This window comes from Coregonus clupeaformis, chromosome 28, assembly GCF_020615455.1.
Source record: "Coregonus clupeaformis isolate EN_2021a chromosome 28, ASM2061545v1, whole genome shotgun sequence".
Lineage (NCBI taxonomy): Eukaryota > Metazoa > Chordata > Actinopteri > Salmoniformes > Salmonidae > Coregonus > Coregonus clupeaformis.
The window spans coordinates 2,469,052-2,490,401 of NC_059219.1; the positions used below are offsets into that span (position 1 = coordinate 2,469,052).

Consider the following 21,350-nt stretch of genomic DNA (forward strand, 5'->3'; position numbering starts at 1 on the left):
AATATGACCAGCCTTTGTACAGTAGGATATGTACCGTATAATAAGTGTTTGTTTGGGCCTAGGGTTGTTTGAGGGAGAGCAACTTCTGAGTGTTTACTTATTTTAATGTGTTAGCACGTTGTAAGGCCTGCACGTGGATATGACTTCTTCTAAGTGTGTGTGTGTGTGTGTGTGTACGGACTGAGCACCCCTGGCATCCCTTCCATCAGTAGTGAGTGATGACCAGCGCTCTCATCACCAGCAGCTTAGCATGACTGATCAGACAACAGCTGAGCCATATTCACATGGGGTCTTTGAATGGTACATTTAGAATTGAATGAATAGAGCAGACTTGAAACTCTATATGCTACAGAGAAGTGTCTGATCGACACTTCATATTTATATCTGACTGTCCAGTGATGTTCCACGGCATGTCTGAATACTTGAATAACCCCCCTGGTATGTCTGCTCACACAAACTGATCTCAAACTGAAATAAGATTGCCTGCATTGTTGATATTTATATTTAATAGTAGTTGGGGGTGTTATTGCAATCTGCTCCAGGTGATGCCAGTGTAGCTGCCCAAGATGGAGAGGGTGCAGCAGGTTAGAGTGTGTCCTGTGTCCAAGCTCCCTTGTACACATGGTAAGCCTGTGGGACCAGCATCCACAGTTCCAGGCCCCGAGTACTGTATGGGAATTACACCTGAGCAGTGAGCTGGGCACCCTTGGTGACAATACACTGGGGACAGAGCATGGACAACAAGGGGACTTACTGTAGCACAGGTGGCATGGCAACAACGGAACAACACTGCTTAATGGGAACACATGGACAGATGACAAAAGTCCACACGTGAAACCGCGAGGTCGGACTGAGTCCACATGACATATACTATTTGTAGTATGTAGAAGAGATTAAGCTGGAATGATTGGTTAGAGGGATGAAAAGAGAGAGATGAAGAGAGTGAATGATTTGTTTTTGTTTTAAATGTATGAAATACAGTTGTTTGCCAGGCAGTGGGATTAGAAAAATAACTCCAATGACCTTTCAGTAGACACTTCATTAATTGTTATTTTACCAATCTGCCAGCTGGGTTAGGGTTAAGAGTTGCCAATTCTCCCCACATCCTCTTATTGGCTGTGTTTACACAATTTTTATACACAATTTTTTTCTGACTGTCCACACAGTTTCATATGTGACCCATATCGGATTTGCACATTCACACTGATGTAGCCTCTGAACTAGCACACAGATGCAATGCTCGTTTCCTGTCACTAGCTAGGTTTCCATCCAATTTGCGACAGATTTTCATGCGAATATTCTAAAATCCGCATAAACAAAATATGAGCAGTTTCCACCAAACAGACTTGTTGCGTTTAAAAAGCAGTGTGTGATGACATTGTGCACACAAAATGTACTTTTTCGCATAAATATTTATGTACCAAATAAAAGTCTCTAGCCAACAGCTCGCAGATACAGTGCTGGTAAAAGTTAAAACCGAGAATATTTGTAAAACGGAAGTCAAGCATCGATCATCATGGCACCAGAATAAGCATACTTCCAAAGTTGTGGCAAAATGGCTTAAGGACAACAAAGTCAAGGTATTGGAGTGGCCATCACAAAGCCCTGACCTCAATCCTATAGAACATTTGTGGGCAGAACTGAAAAAGCGTGTGCGAGCAAGGAGGCCTACAAACCTGACTTAGTTACACCAGCTCTGTCAGGAGGAATGGGCCAAAATTCATTCAATTTATTGTGGGAAGCTTGTGGAAGGCTACCCGACACATCTGACCCAAGTAAACAATTTAAAGGCAATGCTACCAAATAATAATTGAGTGTATGTAAACTTCTGACCCACTGGGAATTTGATGAAATAAATAAAAGCTGAATGAAATCATTCTCTCTACTATTAATCTGACGTTTCACATTCTTAAAATAAACTGGTGATCCTAACTGACCTAAAACAGGAATTTTTACTAGGATTAAATGTCAGGAATTGTGAAAAACTGAATTTAAATATATTTGGCTAAGGTGTATGTAAACTTCCGACTTCAACTGTACATCTGAACTCTAAAGATCAGGTTCCATGTGTGTTTTTTTCTGTTTACACATTAGGGAAAAGATCAGATACACCTGATGATAATACCTGATGATACCGAAAACTGTTCTGAAATTGCTTATCAAGCTTGTTGTCTAGTGCCAGTGTTGTGTTGTCTAAGTGGTGAATATTGTTTCTCTCCAAGTCAGTTCTTTAGTAGAACTGAGGTACACCGTGTTTTTGCGTAGTTAGATGTCCTTTCCAATTCCATGTGGGAAGCTAGGATGGTTAATCAAGGACAGTTGTTGCTGCTGCCAAAAGCATTTCAGTGTTGTGTTTGCTTTTAACAGCTATGGGGTATATTTAGGACCAGGCCAGAGAACTCTTCGAAGACACACAAATGCACAGGGGAAGTAAAGTGTTCCTCTGCTAAATACACTGAGTATAAAAAACATTATGACACTTTTCATGACATACACTGACCAGGTGAATCCAGGTGAAACTTTGATCCCTTATTGATGTCACCTGTTAAATCCACTTCATTCAGTGTAGATGAAGGGAAGGAGACGGGTTAAAGATGGATTTTTAAGTCTTGAGACAATTGAGACATGGATTGTGTATGTGTGCCATTCAGAGGGTGAATGGGCAAGATAAAATATTTAAGTGCCTTTGAACGGGGTATGGTAGTAGGTGCCAGGCGCACCGGTTTGTGTCAAGAACTGCAACGCTGCTAGGTATTTCAAGCTCAACAGTTTCCCGTGTGTATCACGAATGGTCCACCACCCAATAGACATCCAGCCAACTTGACACAACTGTGGGTAGCATTGGGGTCAACACTGGCCAGCATCAACGCTTTCGACACTTTGTAGAGTCCATGCCCCAACGCGGGGGCACTCTACAAGGAATGCTGTCCGACAGGAAGATGGATATAACTTTTTGGCTTTTGGACAGAACCTTTTTTGACAAAACCTTTTTGGACAGAACCTTTTAGACAGAAACTTTAGAACGTTACATTTTGTAGAGAACCTTTTGGACAGTCACAGTACCTTTTGGACAGTACCATGGTTTAAGCAGCAATAAAACACCATAACACTTCATTGTGTTGTTACTTTTATCTTCATGTTCAATTCATACAGTATATTCCTCACACACCAAATACAATATTTACAATTATACAAAAAAGGTTACCTCAGTAAACAATTTAGTCAACAATTTTTACGTTTATCATCACAAAAATGTAGACAACCAAATGCCTTTCTGCTAAAGCATACACCATAAATACATTTAAAAAAAATATTAATTTCAGATTTGTTTCCCTCCAAAAGTAAAGTTGTTATTACAGTGTTAATTTCCAGTATCTTCTCTGAGGAAAGCAGTTCAATCTGAATGTATTGTTTATGTGTCCTCAGTAGTCTCAGGGGGTTGGTTCTCTGTGTCTTCAGATCAGCTAGTCTCTTCATCAGGGACAAAGACAAACTTCCTCTGTGGAACTTCCACCTGCAATTAAAAAACAACAATGATTTCTGTTAAATCAAACAGGAATATTTCTTATGCTAGGTTCCTCGAAAACAAAATATTCCATGAAAGCTAGAGCTATTTCAGAGACAAATACATGTGAGCAGGAAAACAAATATATTCCGTAATCCAGTCCTTCCAGGATTTTGTGATTCTGCGATTGCAAAATTGTTTGCAAAATCAACAATACCCTACAAATTATGCAAGGACAATTTTGATCAATCACCGCAATATATTAACAGTCAAATCACCACAATATTACTGCATAAAACTGTCAGATCACCTCACTACAAAAAGAGGGCTCACAATTTAAACCAATCACCACACTTTTACCGCATGAAGTGGTTCAATCAAGCCACATGTCAACAAATGTTTTCCCCGTCCAAACGCAAAATGTCAGAAATGCAGCAGCAATATCAAACATTTTTGCCCGCAACTCTCACAAAAGTCACTCTGCACTTTGACTAATCAGGGGCATCACCAACATGTAGTTAGTTAGCGACCATCCTCATTTACTCTTTGTTGTGAGGCATTTCCTATTTCCCTTATCATAGCAGCCGTCCAACAGTCCTATTTATAATTCTAGTAAAGTGGCAGGCATTCACAGCCTCTAGACCCTAGCCTTCTGAGGGCAACCAGGATTTTCCACAGTAACAACATAACAAGCAGTTACCACACATTAATGGGCCCACAGAAACATTAGAGACTAGACTACTCTCTCTATCCTTTCTTTTCTCTCTCTCTCTCTCTCTCTCTCTCTCTCTCTCTCTCTCTCTCTCTCTCTCTCTCTCTCTCTCTCTCTCTCTCTCTCTCTCTCTCTCTCTCTCTCTCTCTCTCTCTCTCTCTCTCTCTCTCTCTCTCTCTCTCTCTCTCTCTCTCTCTCTCTCGCTCTCTCTCTCTCTCTCTCTCTCTCTCTCTCAGGGACTTCAACCAAGGCTTGTGTTGCGTTTGGCTGTGTTCAGACATACCACAGCGCTTGATGATGGAAAGGTGTCATATGATCGGCTTCCATCAGAAAATAACATGTCAACCACAGGAGATGACTCAGATAGCGATGTCCCTCTGTCACCTGTCTAAATCAGACTGACCTCTTAGGTATGTGTTCCCTTTGACTGTAAGAATGCAACCTAAGGTTCTCAAAGCAGAACCTTATTCATCTTAGACCGTTTAGACCAGGTTCTTCCTCTCAACCATTTTATTTGAGTTGTCTTTGACATTTTACAAGATGACATAGTGTCTCAGTCTGCTGGCTTTGTCACAGAAAGAGACACTTTTCCAGATGGAAACATGTTCATTAGTTTCCAGTGCTATTAGGCTGGTGGTGAAGCATTGGAGCATACAGTGTCTGTCCAGGAATAGCCAGCCCAGGATACAGCTGGAATATCCTCCATGTTGGTAAGGGCCAATCGTTTTTCCTAGCCATGTGACCTGACCAGAAAATAACTCTGGGCCCTAATGATGACGTATGAGACTGGGAACTCTCACAGGTGGTGTCTCACCAGCCGACCATCTTTAACCCTTAAACCCTTGTTAACTCTCATTGGCTGTGCATGCATACACACATGCACGCACATGCACACACACACAATCTCACCTTTCTGAGGGAGCGGACACTGGCGTTGCGGATGGAGTTCATGAGCTGGTCGTGTGAAGAGCGCAGTGGAGTGGGTGGCCTGCTGTACTCCTGTTCTCTCTTCTCTGCCACTGGCCGCAGAGCGTTCTTCAGCTCCTTCAAGATACTGTTGGTCTCTCTCAATCCTTTCTTCCCCTTCTTCCCCTTCCCTTTCCCCTGCTTCATAACAACCTCCTCGTGGAGCCTGATCACCTCCGCTATCTTCCTAGTCGGCTTCATCTTCTCTGCAGGGGGCTGGCAGGGCGGGGGAGGGGGCGGGGGAGGGGGCGGGGGCGGGGGAGGCGGCGGAGGAGCAGGGGGGGTCTGTTTTTGGGGGAGTTTGGGGGATTGCCAAGGTGACACCTGCGGGGAACCGTAGGGCGAAGAACCCGGTGTGGCCTTCAACAGAGCGGTGGTACGGGGGTTAACGGCCCCCTCTGGCCCCGCCTGCTGGTTCTGTCTCTGCTCCTGCAGGCGTTTCTGTCTCTGACGGTCCATGTTACGGGTCAGGATGCCTGTCATGCTCATCCGGGGGCCTGGCAGGTGGAACTGGTAACCCAGCTTGATCAGGGTGTGGTTCTCCCTCAGAACCTTCACCATCTCCATCTCCACCTGACAGGGAGGGAGCGAAGGAGAGGGAGAGAGAGAGAGAGAGAGAGAGAGAGAGAGAGGGAGAGAGATTTTACTATTGAAAATGTGTGTTATGCAGCAGCATCAAGATTGAATATCAAGTCCAGACTGACTGACTGACCTGTCCTCCACACATGTGTCTCTGGTTGTGGAAGCGTAGCTCGGTCAGGGTGCTGTTGCTAGGCAGAGCCTGGACCATGGCCAGAACCCCTTTCCCTGTCACATAGTTGGACTCGATGTTCAGGCTGACAATGGATGTGTTTTCTCGCAGTGTCTTGGCAATGGCCAGCGCCACAGGGTCGTCAGCATGCGTGTTGGCAAGGCTAAAGACACGCACGTGTGTGTTGGAGCGCAGTGCCTCAGCAAACTGGATTAGACTGTCCTGTGAGATGTCCTCGATGTTGTTGAGGTTGACCTCTTTGAGCTCAGGGTCGTTACTAAGGACTCTTTCCAGGGCCTCGTCGACAACTGTTGGGTTGCCGTCGGCGTTGGTGTCAAGTGGAGGTGGGGGCGGGGTTAGTCTCATAGGCTCCACCCTTGGGGGTCTCAGGAGGCTGGGGGAGGAGATGACGACTGACAGTGGTGATGGAGGACAAGAATCCTTTGGGTGTGCTGCTTTAGGCCTCTCCTCTTCTGGCTCCTCTTCATCCTCCTCATCCTCTGTTTCAGCTTCCTCCTCCTCCTCCTCCTCCTCCTCCTCCTCCTCCTCCTCCTCCTCCTCCTCCTCCTCTTCTTCTTCTTCTTCCTCTTGATAATCTTTATTTTCTTTCTTGTTCTCGTCATCCTTCTCCTCCTCTGCTTCGCTGTTGCTTTCTGTCATGCATTCTTCCTCACTCTTTTCAGCATCATCATCGTCTTCCTGTTTAGACATAAGGTGTAAATCTCTCATTAATCTGACTCAGACACATGGTCGTGTTCTGTTATAACTGTATTATGTCTAAAGTTAGACCTAAACGGGATATAAGATTTGCATTATTTTGTGTGAATGTCCTAACTGGTTCTCCATTGTACCAGAAAGTGATCATTATTGAATAATTAATCTTCTTCATTGGTCAAACAGAATTGAAGGTTATCCATATAGATCTGAGAGTAGCAAGCTAGCTGAGTTCAGACTCTCTCCTGATCACTGACCTGTTTGGGGCTGCTGGCTTCCCCTCTCTCATCCTCCAGTATCCTCTTGGTCTCCTTCTCCCAGTACTTCAACAGAGACTCTCTACAGAAGGTGCCAGTGGGTGTCTTCTCCGTCTGGTCCCTTTGTCTCAGGCCGATGGGCACGTTGGCATCAGGGTCTATGTCTGCCAGCTCCATCTCCAGCTCTGCTAGCTCCTCTGGGCTGAGAGAAGCCAGTAGTTCATCCTCATCCACATCCTCATACTTACTCAGCTCCCGACGGTACCCAAAACTGTTCATTGCTGAAGAGGTTGGCCCCTGTGTTGGGCTCCAGGTAGATGGGGCTCTGTGTGCCGTACGAGTCCGATCAGGGTGGGATCTTTCTGGGATAGGTTTCCGGTCAGTGGAGTCTTTCTGGAGGTGTGGGTCCAGTCAAGTTCAGTCTCAGCCTGATCTGTTTGTCCTCTACTGCTTCAGTGAGAACAGTACCAGTGGTGTGTGTGCAAGGGGCCTAGCTGGGGTGTCTGTGTCAGTGGTGTGTGTGTGAGTGTGTCCTGTTCTCCTTTCTTCTAATCTCTCCAGCTGCTGCAGAGGCCTTAAGAGAGGGATCAGTGGAGTGCAACAAAGCGTCGGACCATGATGCACAGTGCTTTTTTGGGAGGCGCTGCTCAGAGAGATAGACTAGAGCCACAAAAAGCATGTGAGCTCAGAGAGCAGAGCGGCCCTGGTCAGGCCTGTCAGCAGATCCCAGCAGCGGCCACATTGTTCATGGCCAAGAAAAGCCCAACCGGACCCAAGAGAGACACACAGAGAGTCATAGAGACACACAACAACAAGCAGAACTCATAGTGACCAACAGATAGAGACACATGTTTACACACACAGAGGGATATCACACACAGAGAAACCCACAGACATATAAAGACATCCAGACTCAGAGACACACAGAGATGCACACCATTACATAAATGTGTCTCAAATAGTACAGTTTTCCCTAGGTGGCTCTGTTCAAATGTAGTGCACTATATAAGGAAAAGGGTGTCATTTCAGATATGAGTGGTTGTTTATCTGATAGGGGACAGAGTGAAGTAGGTCCGTATTGAAATTGTGACTTTTCAAGTGTCTTTATCACCACTCAACATTGTTGTGTGACACAACTGGCCATCCCGTGGGATTAACTACTACAGATAGCATGGTTTCTACGGTAACATACAGTATGTTTCTATGGAGCCAGTGGCAACACATCATTGGCGACACCCACATCTGGCGACCCCCACTTTTGTAGCAATTTAAAAAAGAAAATAAAATATGTTAAAAATGCATGTTATTTTGGCATTAATACGTGTCACATATCAGTTTGCAAACAATGTAAAAAAAGAATAAAAATAAATCATTGAGTTAATAAAGCCGCATACAAACATGGTCTCTTTTTTGCTTTCTTGAGTAAGGCAGCTCCAAAATGCAGGTGTTTCAGCCTAGCTCAGTGCTTGCTGTGGTGGTGGGCCAGCCAATGGAAAATACGGAGCATAGGGGTTGGTAATGTTCTCTAGATGCGCCATGATTGGCTCAGTGTTTTGTCACTCATGGGGACACTACGTCACCGCCAAATCTAAGGGTAGAGCTTGAATTATCAAGCCCCTTGAGTGCTGCCATAGAGTTACATTAGAAGTGCCCATCCAAGGAGGTTCAAGAACAGAACATGTTATATCTACAGTAGCTTTGATTGGACTGATCATGTCAACATCATACTTTCAAAATTTTAGCTAGCAGTCATCATCATGAATCAAGTTAACAATCTACTGGCAAATCCTTTTTAATCCTTGTCATATGAAGAGAAATAATGAAGAGAAATTATAGATAAAACGTATCGTGCTCATCGGCCATTGGACATAAACATTACACAACAAGTTCAACAATCAGTGGCTAACTGCAAGCATTGCAAAGCAATCACTAGCCTGCTATTCAGTGGAGTGGGTGTGTGGTCCCAAGTCTGGGCTTAAGGGTCTCTTTTCCAAGCTTAAAATGATAAACATTCAACATTGGCCATGCTGTCAATGCAGCATGATTTCTGCCGCGCTCAAAACAACTGTTAACTCGGAACTGGGAAATCTGACTTCAGTGAGTTCAAGACAACTGGGAACTCAAGAAAAAACTAGTTCTGACTGGGAAAATACATTTTGAAAGGTCATCCAACTCGGAATTGTAAGTCGGGAACTTGGGCCCTTTTCAAGAGCTACGACCTGAAGATCCCTGACGTCATCATGATTCGACCTTGTTTTTTTTCCGAGTTCCCAGTTGTCTTGAAAGCACCATAGATCTAGAGAATGCCAGACTTTGATGACAAAGTTTGATGACAAAATTTGCCCTTGAAGGACTGCCGCGCCACCTTCCTGTTCAAGTGAGCATAGCACAACAAGGTGAGTCCAAAAATGTATTGTATGCTGCTGCATAAATTATGTAATATGCCAGGAAGATATGCATACTGTAGCTAAGAAAGTAATACTAAGTGTATGTTGTGTAGTAAGCTGTTAGTAGCCCATGTGCCTCACCCTAATAACTTGGTCTATTTTCCCCTCTTACAATTTTTTCCAACTGCTTACACACAAAATCTTTTCATGTCACACGATTTTTGAAACCTCTCACTCAAAGTGCAAAACTACACACCAAATCTCCAAAACCATAAGCTATTTCTCAGCCTTTGACTCAGTTGTCAATTGCATAAAACACTACACACAATTTTCTACCTAAAGCACAAAAATCTAACAGGAAGTGACTTGCTTTCCTTTTCCAAACACAACCAATCAAAATGCTACACTTATTCACCAGGTCACACACACACTCCTCACATTTGCAAACACTAATTGCTTAACTGATCACTAACCAATCACTGCTTTACTGTAGTATAGGCCTATAAATAGGTCAAAGGTCAGATTACCTGTTTTGAACAATGGATGCCAACAATGGACGGAGAGCAAGAGGAGTAGGAGGGAGAGGCAGGGGACAACAACGAGGACAAATTCAAAGACGAAGAGTTGGAAGAGGAGGAGGAGGAGGAGGAGGAGGAGGAGTAGGAGGAAGAAGAGGAAGAGGAAGAGGAAGAAGAGGACGAGGGCAAAGAAGAGAAGGAAGGAGAGCCATCTCTGATAAAAATAGGGCAACACTTGTTGATCATGTGATCAACCACAGTTTGACCATGAGAGAGGCTGGACTGAGAGTCTATTTACAGTGGCGTCCATAATCCAAACCTTCAGAAATGAGAACAGGTATGCAACTATCTAATGACTATTTTATCATTATAGTAATGTACTGTAAAATACGTATGACTGCATAGTATTGCATAAACATTTGTAACTCTAAGCCATCCATTTACTGCACTGCATTGAATGAATGAGGTTGGTTACCATGCTGTCCTACATTTATTTGTACATTGTTTACAGTTCCTATGCTGAACACATGCTGTGTTTGAATTCTGAACAGAGTGGAAAGGCAAAGACATCATGGAGGACGAGGACGCTTGTTTACAGATGTACAAGAGACTGCAACTATAAATATGGTTTTGGCCAACAATGCAATTAGGAATCGAGAGATAAGAGAGCATATCTTGAATAATGACACCATATTTAACAACATCAATGCTGTAAACCTGTCGACCATACAACGCATCCTCCAACGGCACCAAGTGACAATGAAACAACTTTACAAGGTGCCATTTGAGAGAAACTCTGACAGAGTCAAGAATCTGCGACATGACTTAGTAGAGGTATGTATGCAACACTACTTCCAGTACTTCAGACATACCATATTTACTCATCTGTATATCCTTTTGTCTGTTACAGAGAGTATTGGAGATGGATGCCCATGTAATTCGCCATTAATTTATTTATGTGGATGAGGTTGGCTTCAACCTCAGCAAAACCAGGCGCCGCGGAAGAAATGTAATTGGACAGAGGGCAATTACCAATGTCCCTGGACAGCGTGGGGGTAATATAACTATGTGTGTTGCCATCACTCAAAACGGGGTCCTCCATCACAATGCCACACTGGGTCCGTACAACACCGGCCACATGCTCACTTTTCTGGATGCAATTTACACAATGCTTGTCCCTGATCCAGATAAGGAGCCTCCTAGATTTGTGGTTATATGGGACAGTGTTAGTTTTCACCGGGCTGTTCTGGTCCAAAACTGGTTTGCCACCCATCCACAATTTGTAGTTTTGTACCTACCCCCATATTCACCTTTTCTAAATCCCATAGAGGAATTCTTCTCAGCCTGGCGCTGGAAAGTGTATGATTGCCAACCCTATGCCCGCATGCCGCTTCTCCAGGCAATGGAGGACGCATGTGGGGACATAGAGGTTGCCTCTGTCCAAGGTTGGATACGCCATGCTAGGAGATACTTCCCTTGATGTTTGGCAAGAGAAAACTTATCTTGTGATGTGGACGAAGTATTGTGGCCAGACCCAGCCCGGAGAAGAGATGAAGCGTAGCTTAGCACTGGTGATTGCCCCCCCTACCAATTCCTGGACTGCCCCCCCGGGATCCCACACAGACAATTGTGTTCTTTACTGTATTCTAAAGAATGTATTTTTGGTTTACATATGTTTATGGTTTTGTTGTATGCTACTGTATGCTACTGTTTGGCCTAATAAATATTTTCTGTTTCTACATTGCATTGGTGTTTACAGTGTACTTGTTACCCCTCTCAGCAGATTACTTTCCCTGTAGAACATTGTATTGAAATGTAGATATAAGCCTATGAAAGACCAAAGAGCTTTAGATTTAGAACAACAGTGTTTACATGGTATATCCAAAAATGTACTATTATGAAAGAAGTGTTTGCCATTTGATGCAAATGCTTCATTCTGACATGTGTTTATGGCATTTTGAATGCAGTGTTACATTTTGAAGGCGATGTGAGGCATTTTGCATTTTGTGTGTGCAGTTTTGTCAATTGTGTGTAGAGTTTTGAAAAAAGGAGACATAGTTTTGAAAACGTGTGTAAGCAGTTGGAAAAAACTGTAATTTCACCTACTGTTCTGACTTGGTGGTGCACATGTAGCCTATAACCTGTTTTAGAGAAATGTAATCATCTAATATTGTAAGAGCTTTCATTGTCTGCTTATATGCCCCCTTTATCTAATGGTTCTGACTTGGTGTACAGGGAGAATACTGTAAGAACGGCCCATGTCCTGAATTCTGTCGCTGTACATTTCAAAAGTGCTGAACAAATAGTTATATTGACTATGTCCGTCCTAGCTCGCTCATTAATGTCTTAATCGAAATTACGGATTGCCTCTTATCCACTTGTCGTCCCCTTATGCCATAGTTTGTACATCTCAATTGTTAGTAGAAACCACATTCGTTTAAGCAAGTCAGCCATATCAGCTATGGTTTTTTAAAAGTCAATAAATGAGGCTGAATTAACTGTTTCACTGCCAGACAAGGCTCCGCTGATAGCCAGGTGTAGCAGTGGTAAGGTGTTGGGACTGCTGTTGGGACTCTGCTGTTGGGACAGCTTTAGGCCCTAATAGTTTGTGTGCACCGTTTGTCACTGTTATAGTGTAATTAATGTATTGTTTAGTGTTCTGTTGTGGCTTTGCTGCCCCCCTCCCCCCACCCCACCAAAAAAAATTGGTTTGCCCCACCAAGATTTACATGCTAAAATCGCCACTATGAAGCAGACTAATATAGCAATAATGTGGAAGTAGATCTGTATCTTTTAGTGGGCTTTGATTTAGTAAAATGGTTCCTGAAATACTGGGGATAACAATAGATGATTGCGTCAGTGGGCTTATTTCAAAGAGGGTTATGTTATCATTTTAGGCTTGTCAGAGTAGAGTGGAGGAGCTTTTCTGAGAGCTGGCAGACAAGGCAGCGGGATGCTCTCTATCTCTCTCTGCTATACACTGCTGGCTTTGGGCTTTTAAGCAGACCTCTTTATACGTCACCTCTCTGTCTGAATGAAAAATAGTATTTGGTTGGAGAACAAAAATGGTCTGTTTATCTATGGAGCTTTGTAGAAGCTCTTCCATTCTGTCAGTCTAAGTCTTCTTGCTAACTCCTAACTCTCAAAGTCCTCCTGACTTCAGAGTCTGGAATGGCTCTTTGATGTTGTGGGCGCAATGAGTCGATAATGAAGGGGGCTGTGCTTTTACTGGTTGGTTCTCCTCTGTGTCTTTCTCACTCAAACACCAATAGGCACAGCCACACAGCCCCAGAGTGACATCCCCTTCCATTACAACTGTTGGATTTTCAAATCAAACCCGTTGCTCAATTTCTGAGCGAATACGGCATTAATACACAGCCTCCTTTCCAGACTAGTGTGTCACAGCTCTCCCTGCGCTGTCACATTGGTCACATCAGCCAGGCTAGGGTGATAACTCTCTTTGGGTAAAGGGCTTGTTACACCTGTTAAAAACAAATCTGCCTTGCTCATCTCTAAAAATAGATCTACATTGATCCTGTAGGTGCCCATGTCCAGAAATCCAAAATAGGGTTGATATGCGTAGATGTATGATGTGTTCATACTGTTTCAGGCAGTGGGCAATGATGTGGAACCTATAAGACCTTTCTCGACATCTATTTCTGTGTACAGCAGAATTGTGTGTCCATTAAATTTTTCCCTAGGGGACAATACATTTTATTGTGTTGTGTAATGACACCCAGAGAGGCGCTACTGTCAGTAGGTCCTTGCTCTTCTGTTGCCCTAGGCGAGACCAAGAAATGCCACCTGCAAAATTAGACTAGTCCCAGTAAGCAAAATTACGTTCAAAAGACATGTAACATCCAAATGTCTATCACTGCGCTTTCAACCATTTAAAAGCACAGCATAGTTTAAATGGGAATAAAATGTCATACATTTTCTTTATTTATACAACATATTAATGTATTTTCACTGTGCTTCATCTAATAGCAGAACCAAATGACCTGGATTGCAGTTGAAATGACATTAGAAGTACATGGTGCAAGTGATAAATGCCGTTCGAGATTCTGCACAGATTTTAAAAGCAATTGTGAAGATCTCCACAGACCTGCGACAACCTATGCATGCTATCTTGAACATGCACGCTCTAGCTGATTACATAAATAGAACTGTATAGTTCCAGTAACCTCAAAATGTGGCCATAGATGTGTTACTCATTTTAAGGTTGAATGTTACATTCGTTTGTAAGATAGCCTTAACTTTAGGCTATTTACTATATTTTAAAAGTAATATTGAATTGTGTTTAGATGGCAACGCAACCAAATATCAACATTTGAAGGAGATTTATTTTCTGTGCCACTGACTGGCTTTAATTCCAGTTTGTCTACAAATGAATAATTCACGTCTCCATCTCAACCAAAAATCACAGTTAAAGAATAGGACTAAATCAAATCATATCACACTTTAAATGCACTTTAAATATTGATTTAGTCCTATTTGTTTTACTTAGATTTTTGGTTGAGATGGAGATGTGAATCCAACTTATCAATCATTAATTTGTAGACAAACTGGAATTAAAGCCAGACTAATTCAGTGGCACAGATGGAACTATCCAAGCAAAAATATATATCTCCTTCAAATGTTGATATTTGGATGCGTTGACAGGCAAACACAATTCAATATCTCTAAATATCATTACAGTTAAAATCAACCAGAGCTTGAAATGCTAGGCCTATTGGATTGTCAATTTTTTGTTGAATTCTGTGTTGAATTGAAACAATAGCTGTTCAAGACTGCAAATGCTATACAGGCCTAAATAGCTACAAGCTACCATTTTCTATTAGAATGTTATTTTTAAGTAACATTGCATACAGTGAGGGAAAAAAGTATTTGATCCCCTGCTGATTTTGTACGTTTGCCCACTGACAAAGAAATTATCAGTCTATAATTTTAATGGTAGGTTTATTTGAACAGTGAGAGACAGAATAACAACAAAAAATCCAGAAAAACACATGTCAAAAATGTTATGAAATGATTTGCATTTTAATGAGGGAAATAAGTATTTGACCCCTCTGCAAAACATGACTTAGTACTTGGTGGCAAAACCCTTGTTGGCAATCACAGAGGTCAGACGTTTCTTGTAGTTGGCCACCATATTTGCACACATCTCAGGAGGGATTTTGTCCCACTCCTCTTTGCAGATTTTCTCCAAGTCATTAAGATTTCGAGGCTGACGTTTGGCAACTCGAACCTTCAGCTCCCTCCACAGATTTTCAATGGAATTAAGGTTTGGAGACTGGCTAGGCCACTCCAGGACCTTAATGTGCTTCTTCTTGAGACACTCCTTTGTTGCCTTGGCCATGTGTTTTGGGTCATTGTCATGCTGGAATACCCATCCACGACCCATTTTCAATGCCCTGGCTGAGGGAAGGAGGTTCTCACCCAAGATTTGACGGTACATGGCCCCGTCCATCGTCCCTTTGATGCGGTGAAGTTGTCCCCTTAGCAGAAAAACACCCCCAAAGCATAATGTTTCCACCTCCATGTTTGAAGGTGGGGATGGTGTTCTTGGGGTCATAGGCAGCATTCCTCCTCCTCCAAACACAGCGAATTGAGTTGATGCCAAAGAGCTCCATTTTGGTATCATCTGACCACAACACTTTCACCCAGTTCTCCTCTGAATCATTCAGATGTTCATTGGCAAACTTCAGACGGGCATTTATATGTGCTTTCTTGAGCAGGGGGACCTTGCGGGCGCTGCAGGATTTCAGTCCTTCACGGCGTAGTGTAATACCAATTGTTTTCTTGGTGACTATGGTCCCAGCTGCCTTGAGATCATTGACAAGATCCTCCCGTGTAGTTCTGGGCTGATTCCTCACCGTTCTCATGATCATTGCAACTCCACGAGGTGAGATCTTGCATGGAGCCCCAGGCCGAGGGAGATTGACAGTTATTTTGTGTTTCTTCCATTTGCGAATAATCGCACCAACTGTTGTCACCTTCTCACCAAGCTGCTTGGCGATTGTCTTGTAGCCCATTCCAGCCTTGTGTAGGTCTACAATATTGTCCCTGACATCCTTGGAGAGCTCTTTGGTCTTGGCCATGGTGGAGAGTTTGGAATCTGATTGATTGATTGCTTCTGTGGACAGGTATCTTTTATACAGGTAACAAACTGAGATTAGGAGCACTCCCTTTAAGAGTGTGCCCCTAATCTCAGCTCGTTACCTGTATAAAAGACACCTGGCAGCCAGAAATCTTTCTGATTGAGAGGGGGTCAAATACTTATTTCCCTCATTAAAATGCAAATACATTTCTAACATTTTTGACATGCGTTTTTCTGGATTTTGTTGTTGTTATTCTGTCTCCCACTGTTCAAATAAACCTACCATTAAAATTATAGACTGATCATTTCTTTGTCAGTGGGCAAACATACAAAATCAGCAGGGGATCAAATACTTTTTTCCCTCACTGTACTCCATAACCCCTGAAGGGGCATTGACTGACTGGATTGTCTATTTATCCTACAGAACAAATGTCATTGAAAAACATAATTGATGATGTAGCTCAGTTGGTAGAGCATGGCATTTGCAACGCCAGGGTTGTGGGTTCAATTCCCACGGGGGGCCAGTATGAAAATGTATGCACTCCCTAACTGTAAGTTGCTCTGGATAAGAGCGTCTGCTAAATGACTAAAATGTAAAATGTAATGATCTGTTAAACCTACCCTTTGGAATGACTTCAATAGCAACGGTGAATCTATTTAGTTTTTAAGTGGAGATCTCTCAACAATCACTCTCACGATAGCACATTGGTAATAGTCAGTGACAAATAGCTGGGCTGGGCTTGGTTAAAACCCTGGATGGGAGACCAAAGGGTAGCTGTAGATAGATCAATTCTCCAGTAGGAGGTGCTGTCCAGCATGTTTTTTTTTCTTTCTGATAGTGGATATAACGTTGAAGATCTGACGTTGTTTTAAAGGTACAAATTCAACATTTTTTATACAAGGTTTGTCTATGTTGAAATTTGGTTAACATGATGACATAATCCTGTGTTTGAAATTTCACCCTCAAAACAGCAGTTTACATTGATGATTTTTTTTCAAATCCAATGTATTTTCCACATAGATTCCATGTCACAATACATTGACTATTACGTTGAAACAAGGTTGATTCAACTAGTTTGTGCCAAGTGGGATATGTCTTACCTGGTCATACAATAGCATGTGAATTGGATGATAATCATTATCGTATTATACTTCTTTCTCTGAGACCAGGTTGCTTGTTGCGTTGTAACAACAAAGGAGAATTATGAGGAGAATTTAAGTTGTTGGTTAGGTGAACTAATGACAAAGGTTAAGATAATTTATGTGAAAGATTAGGGGAACAAAAACGACAAAGGTTGGGCGAATTTACATAGCAGGTTAGGTGAATTAGGTTAAGTTTAGAATAAGGGTTAGGGGAAAGATGAGCTCAAATCCTACAGTTGTCTCCGACACAACTCGAACGCGCAACCTTTGGATTGCTAGATGGTTGCGGATTACACTCACCCATCCTCCTTGACCAACTTCCCTACTTTCGTTTCTGTCTCAAGTAACTAGACCATTAGTAGGTATCATATGTCTCGGAGGTGCTAAAAAAATGCGTAAGTATGTTTCGTATGGCTCTGAGGCCAGGCTGTTTAGGTAGATGACCAAAGACTTGTAGTACTCATAGTACTCATAGTACTCGTAGTATTCTCTTTGGTATGACCAGAGAGAAGGTCTATGGCAGGGTTCTCCAAACCTGTTTCTGGAGAGCTACCGTCCTGTAGGTTTTCACTTCAACCCTAATCTAGATGGCTTATTCATCGCAAAACTATTTCATGTTGCCAATTATTTTAATGATTACTTCATTGGCAAAGTGGGCATACTTCAGCAGGAAATGCCAACAACGAACAGTGAGACATCATATTCACGCGTCAAATAATGAAAGAAGAATTTTGTGAAGTTAGTGTGGGAGAGGTGGAAACATTATTGTTATCGATCAATAATGACAAACCTCCTGGCATTGAAAACTTAGATGGAACGCTACTGAGGATGGTAGCTGACTCTATGGCCACTCCTATCTGTCATATCTTTAATCTGAGTCTAGAGGAAGGTGTTTGTCCTCAGGCCTGGAGGGAAGCCAAAGTCATTCCGCTACCCAAGAGTGGTAAAGCGGCCTTTACTGGTTCTAACAGCAGACCTATCAGCTTGCTGCCAGCTTTTAGCAAACTGTTGGATAAAAATGTGTATGACCAAATACAATGCTATTTCTCTGTAAACAAATTGACAACAGACTTTCAGCATGCTTATAGAGAAGGGCACTCAACATGTACTGCACTGAAACAAATGACTGATAATTGGTTGAAATACATTTATATAATAAGAAGATTGTGGGAGCTGTACTGTTAGATTTCAGTGCTGCCTTTGATATTATTGACCATATAACCTGTTGTTGAGAAAACGTATGGTTTATGGCTTTTCAACCTCTGCCATATAATGGATTCAGAGCTATCTATCGAATATAACTCAGATGGTTTTCTTTAATGGAAGTATCTCTAATGTCAAACATGTAGGGTGTGTTGTACCACAGGGCAACTCTCTAGGCACTCTACTCTTTTCTATTTTTACCAATGACCTGCCACTGGCATTAAAAAAAGCCTGTGTGTCCATGTATGCTGATGATTCAACTATATACACTACCGGTCAAAAGTTTTAGAACACCTACTCATTCAAGGGTTTTTCTTTATTTTTACTATTTTCTACAATGTAGAATAATAGTGAAGACATCAAAACTATGAAATAACACATATGGAATCATGTAGTAACCAAAACTGTGTTAAACAAATCAAAATATATTTGAGATTCTTCAAATAGCCACCCTTTGCCTTGATGACAGCTTTGCACACTCTTTGCATTCTCTCAACCAGCTTCACCTCGAATGCTTTACCAACAGTCTTGAAGGAGTTCCCACATATGCTGAGCACTTGTTGGCTGTGTTTCCTTCACTCTGCGGTCTGACTCATCCCAAACCATCTCAATTTGGTTGAGGTCGGGGGATTGTGGAGGCCAGGTCATCTGATGCAGCACTCCATCACTCTCCTTCTTGGTAAAATATCCCTTACACAGCTTGGAGGTGTGTTGGGTCATTGTCCTGTTGAAAAACAAATGATAGTCCCACTAAGCCCAAACCAGATGGGATGGCGTATCGCTGCAGAATGCTGTGGTAGCCATGCTGGTTAAGTGTGCCTTGAATTCTAAATAAATCACAGACAGTGTCACCAGCAAAGCACCCCCACACCATAACATCTCCTCCTCCATGCTTTACGGTGGGAAATACACATGCAGAGATCATCCGTTCACCCACATTGCATCTCACAAAGACACAGCGGTTGGAACCAAAAATCTCAAATTTGGACTCCAGACCAAAGGACAAATTTTCACCGGTCTAATGTCCATTGCTTGTGTTTCTTGGCCCAAGCAAGTTTCTTCTTCTTTTTGGTGTCCTTTAGTAGTGGTTTCTTTGCAGCAATTCGACGATGAAGGCCTGATTCACACAGTCTCCTCTGAACAGTTGATGTTGAGATGTGTCTGTTACTTGAACTCTGTGAAGCATTTATTTGGGTTGCAATTTCTGAGGCTGGTAACTCTAATGAGCTTATCCTCTGCAGCAGAGGTAACTCTGGGTTTTCCATTCCTGTGGCGGTCCTCATGAGAGCCAGTTTCATCATAGCGCTTGATGGTTTTTGCGACTGCACTTGAAGAAACTTTCAAAGTTCTTGAAATGTTCTTTATTGAATGACCTTCATGTCTTAAAGTAACGATGGACTGTCGTTTCTCTTTGCTTCTTTGAGCTGTTCTTGCCATAATATGGACTTGGACTTTTACCAAATAGGTCTGTCACAACACAACACAACTGATTGACTCAAACGCATTAAGGAGGAAAGAAATTCCACAAATTAACTTTTAAGAAGGCACACCTGTTAATTGAAATGCATTCCAGGTGACTACCTCATGAAGCTGGTTGAGAGAATGCCAAGCGTGTGCAAAGCTGTCATCAAAGCAAAGGGTGGCTATTTGAAGAATTCAAATGTAAAACATATTTTGATTTGTTTAACACTTTTTTTGGTTACTACATGATTCCATGTGTGTTATTTCATAGTTTTGATGTCTTCACTATTATTCTACAACGTAGAAAATAGTAAAATTAAAGATAAACCCTTGAATGAATAGGTGTTCTAAAACATTTGACCGGTAGTGTACGTGTCAGCAACCACAGCTAATGAAGTCACTGAAACACCTAACAAGGAGTTGCAGTCAGTTTTGGAATGGGTGGTGTCACGGTTTCGGCCGAGACTGCTCCTCCTCCTAGTTCGGGCAGGCTTCGGCGTTCGCCGTCCCCGGAGTACTAGCTGCCACCGCTCTATGTTTCGTTATTTGATTGCTTTTGTCTGTCTGTTACACCTGTGTCCATTTGTGTGTTGATTACGTGTCTTATAAGTTCCTTGTTTTGCACTAGTATGATTGTGTGTTGTTATGACTGCCACTGTGTCGGAGCTACGTGTTTGCACCCTGTTTGTTTTGCGTTTAGTGTTTACGCGTGTGCGTAATTTTTCCCTCGCCTCTTGGTGTATTTTGAGGTCGGGGTTTTTCTCGTATACATTAGACTATTAAAGTCTGTTGGACTTAACCTCTGTGTCCTGCGCCTGACTCCTCACCACATCCACATCGGTTCTAGTGACAGGTGGCCAGTAATAAATCTCTAAAACTAAGAGCATTGTATTTGGTACAAATCATTCCCTAAGCTCTAGACCTCAGCTGAATCTGGTAATGAATGGTGTGGCTGTTGAACAAGTTGAGGATACTAAATTATTTGGTGTTACCTTAGATTGTAAACTATCATGGTCAAAACATATAGATTCAGTGGTTGTAAAGATGGGGAGAGGTCTGTCCATAATAAAATGATGCTTTGCTGTTTTGACACCACACTCAAAACAAGTCTTGCAGGCTCTAGATTAGTCTTATCTTGATTATTGTCCAGTCAAGTGCTGCAAAGAAAGACCTAGTTAAGCTGCAGCTGGCCTAAAACAGAGCAACACATCTTGTTATTCATTTTAATCAGAGGGCTAATATAAATACTATGAATGCCAGTCTCTCTTGGCTAAGAGTTGAGGAGAGATTGACTGCATCACTTCCTCTTTTTATAAGAAAATTACAAATAGTTTGCATAGTCAACTTACACACAGCTCTGACACACACACTTACCCCACCAGACATGCCACCAGGTGTCTTTTCACAGTCCCCAAATCCAGAACAAATTCAAGAAAGCGTACGGTATTAATTAGAGCCATTATTCAAATCAAATCACATTTTATTTGTCACATGCGCCGAAAACAACGGGTGTAGACCTTACTGTGAAATGCTTACTTACAAGACCTTAACCAAAAATGCAGTTCAAGAAATAGAGTTAAGAAAATATTTACTAAATAAACTAAAGTAAAAAATAAAATAAAAAGTAACACAA

General features: G+C 42.3%; 1 protein-coding gene across 1 annotated transcript; it reads right to left on the reverse strand.

Annotated features, from left to right (window-relative positions):
* Nucleotides 1-3,114: 3,114 nt before the first annotated feature.
* On the reverse strand, nucleotides 3,115-7,908 carry LOC121543654 (leiomodin-2). The gene is made up of 4 exons (XM_041853695.2): nucleotides 6,906-7,908; nucleotides 5,896-6,633; nucleotides 5,127-5,756; nucleotides 3,115-3,514 (listed from the first exon to the last, which is right to left on the reverse strand). The coding sequence occupies exons 1-4, from the start codon at nucleotides 7,182-7,184 to the stop codon at nucleotides 3,461-3,463; spliced, it is 1,701 nt and encodes a 566-aa protein (XP_041709629.2). The 5' UTR covers nucleotides 7,185-7,908; the 3' UTR covers nucleotides 3,115-3,460.
* Nucleotides 7,909-21,350: the final 13,442 nt, after the last annotated feature.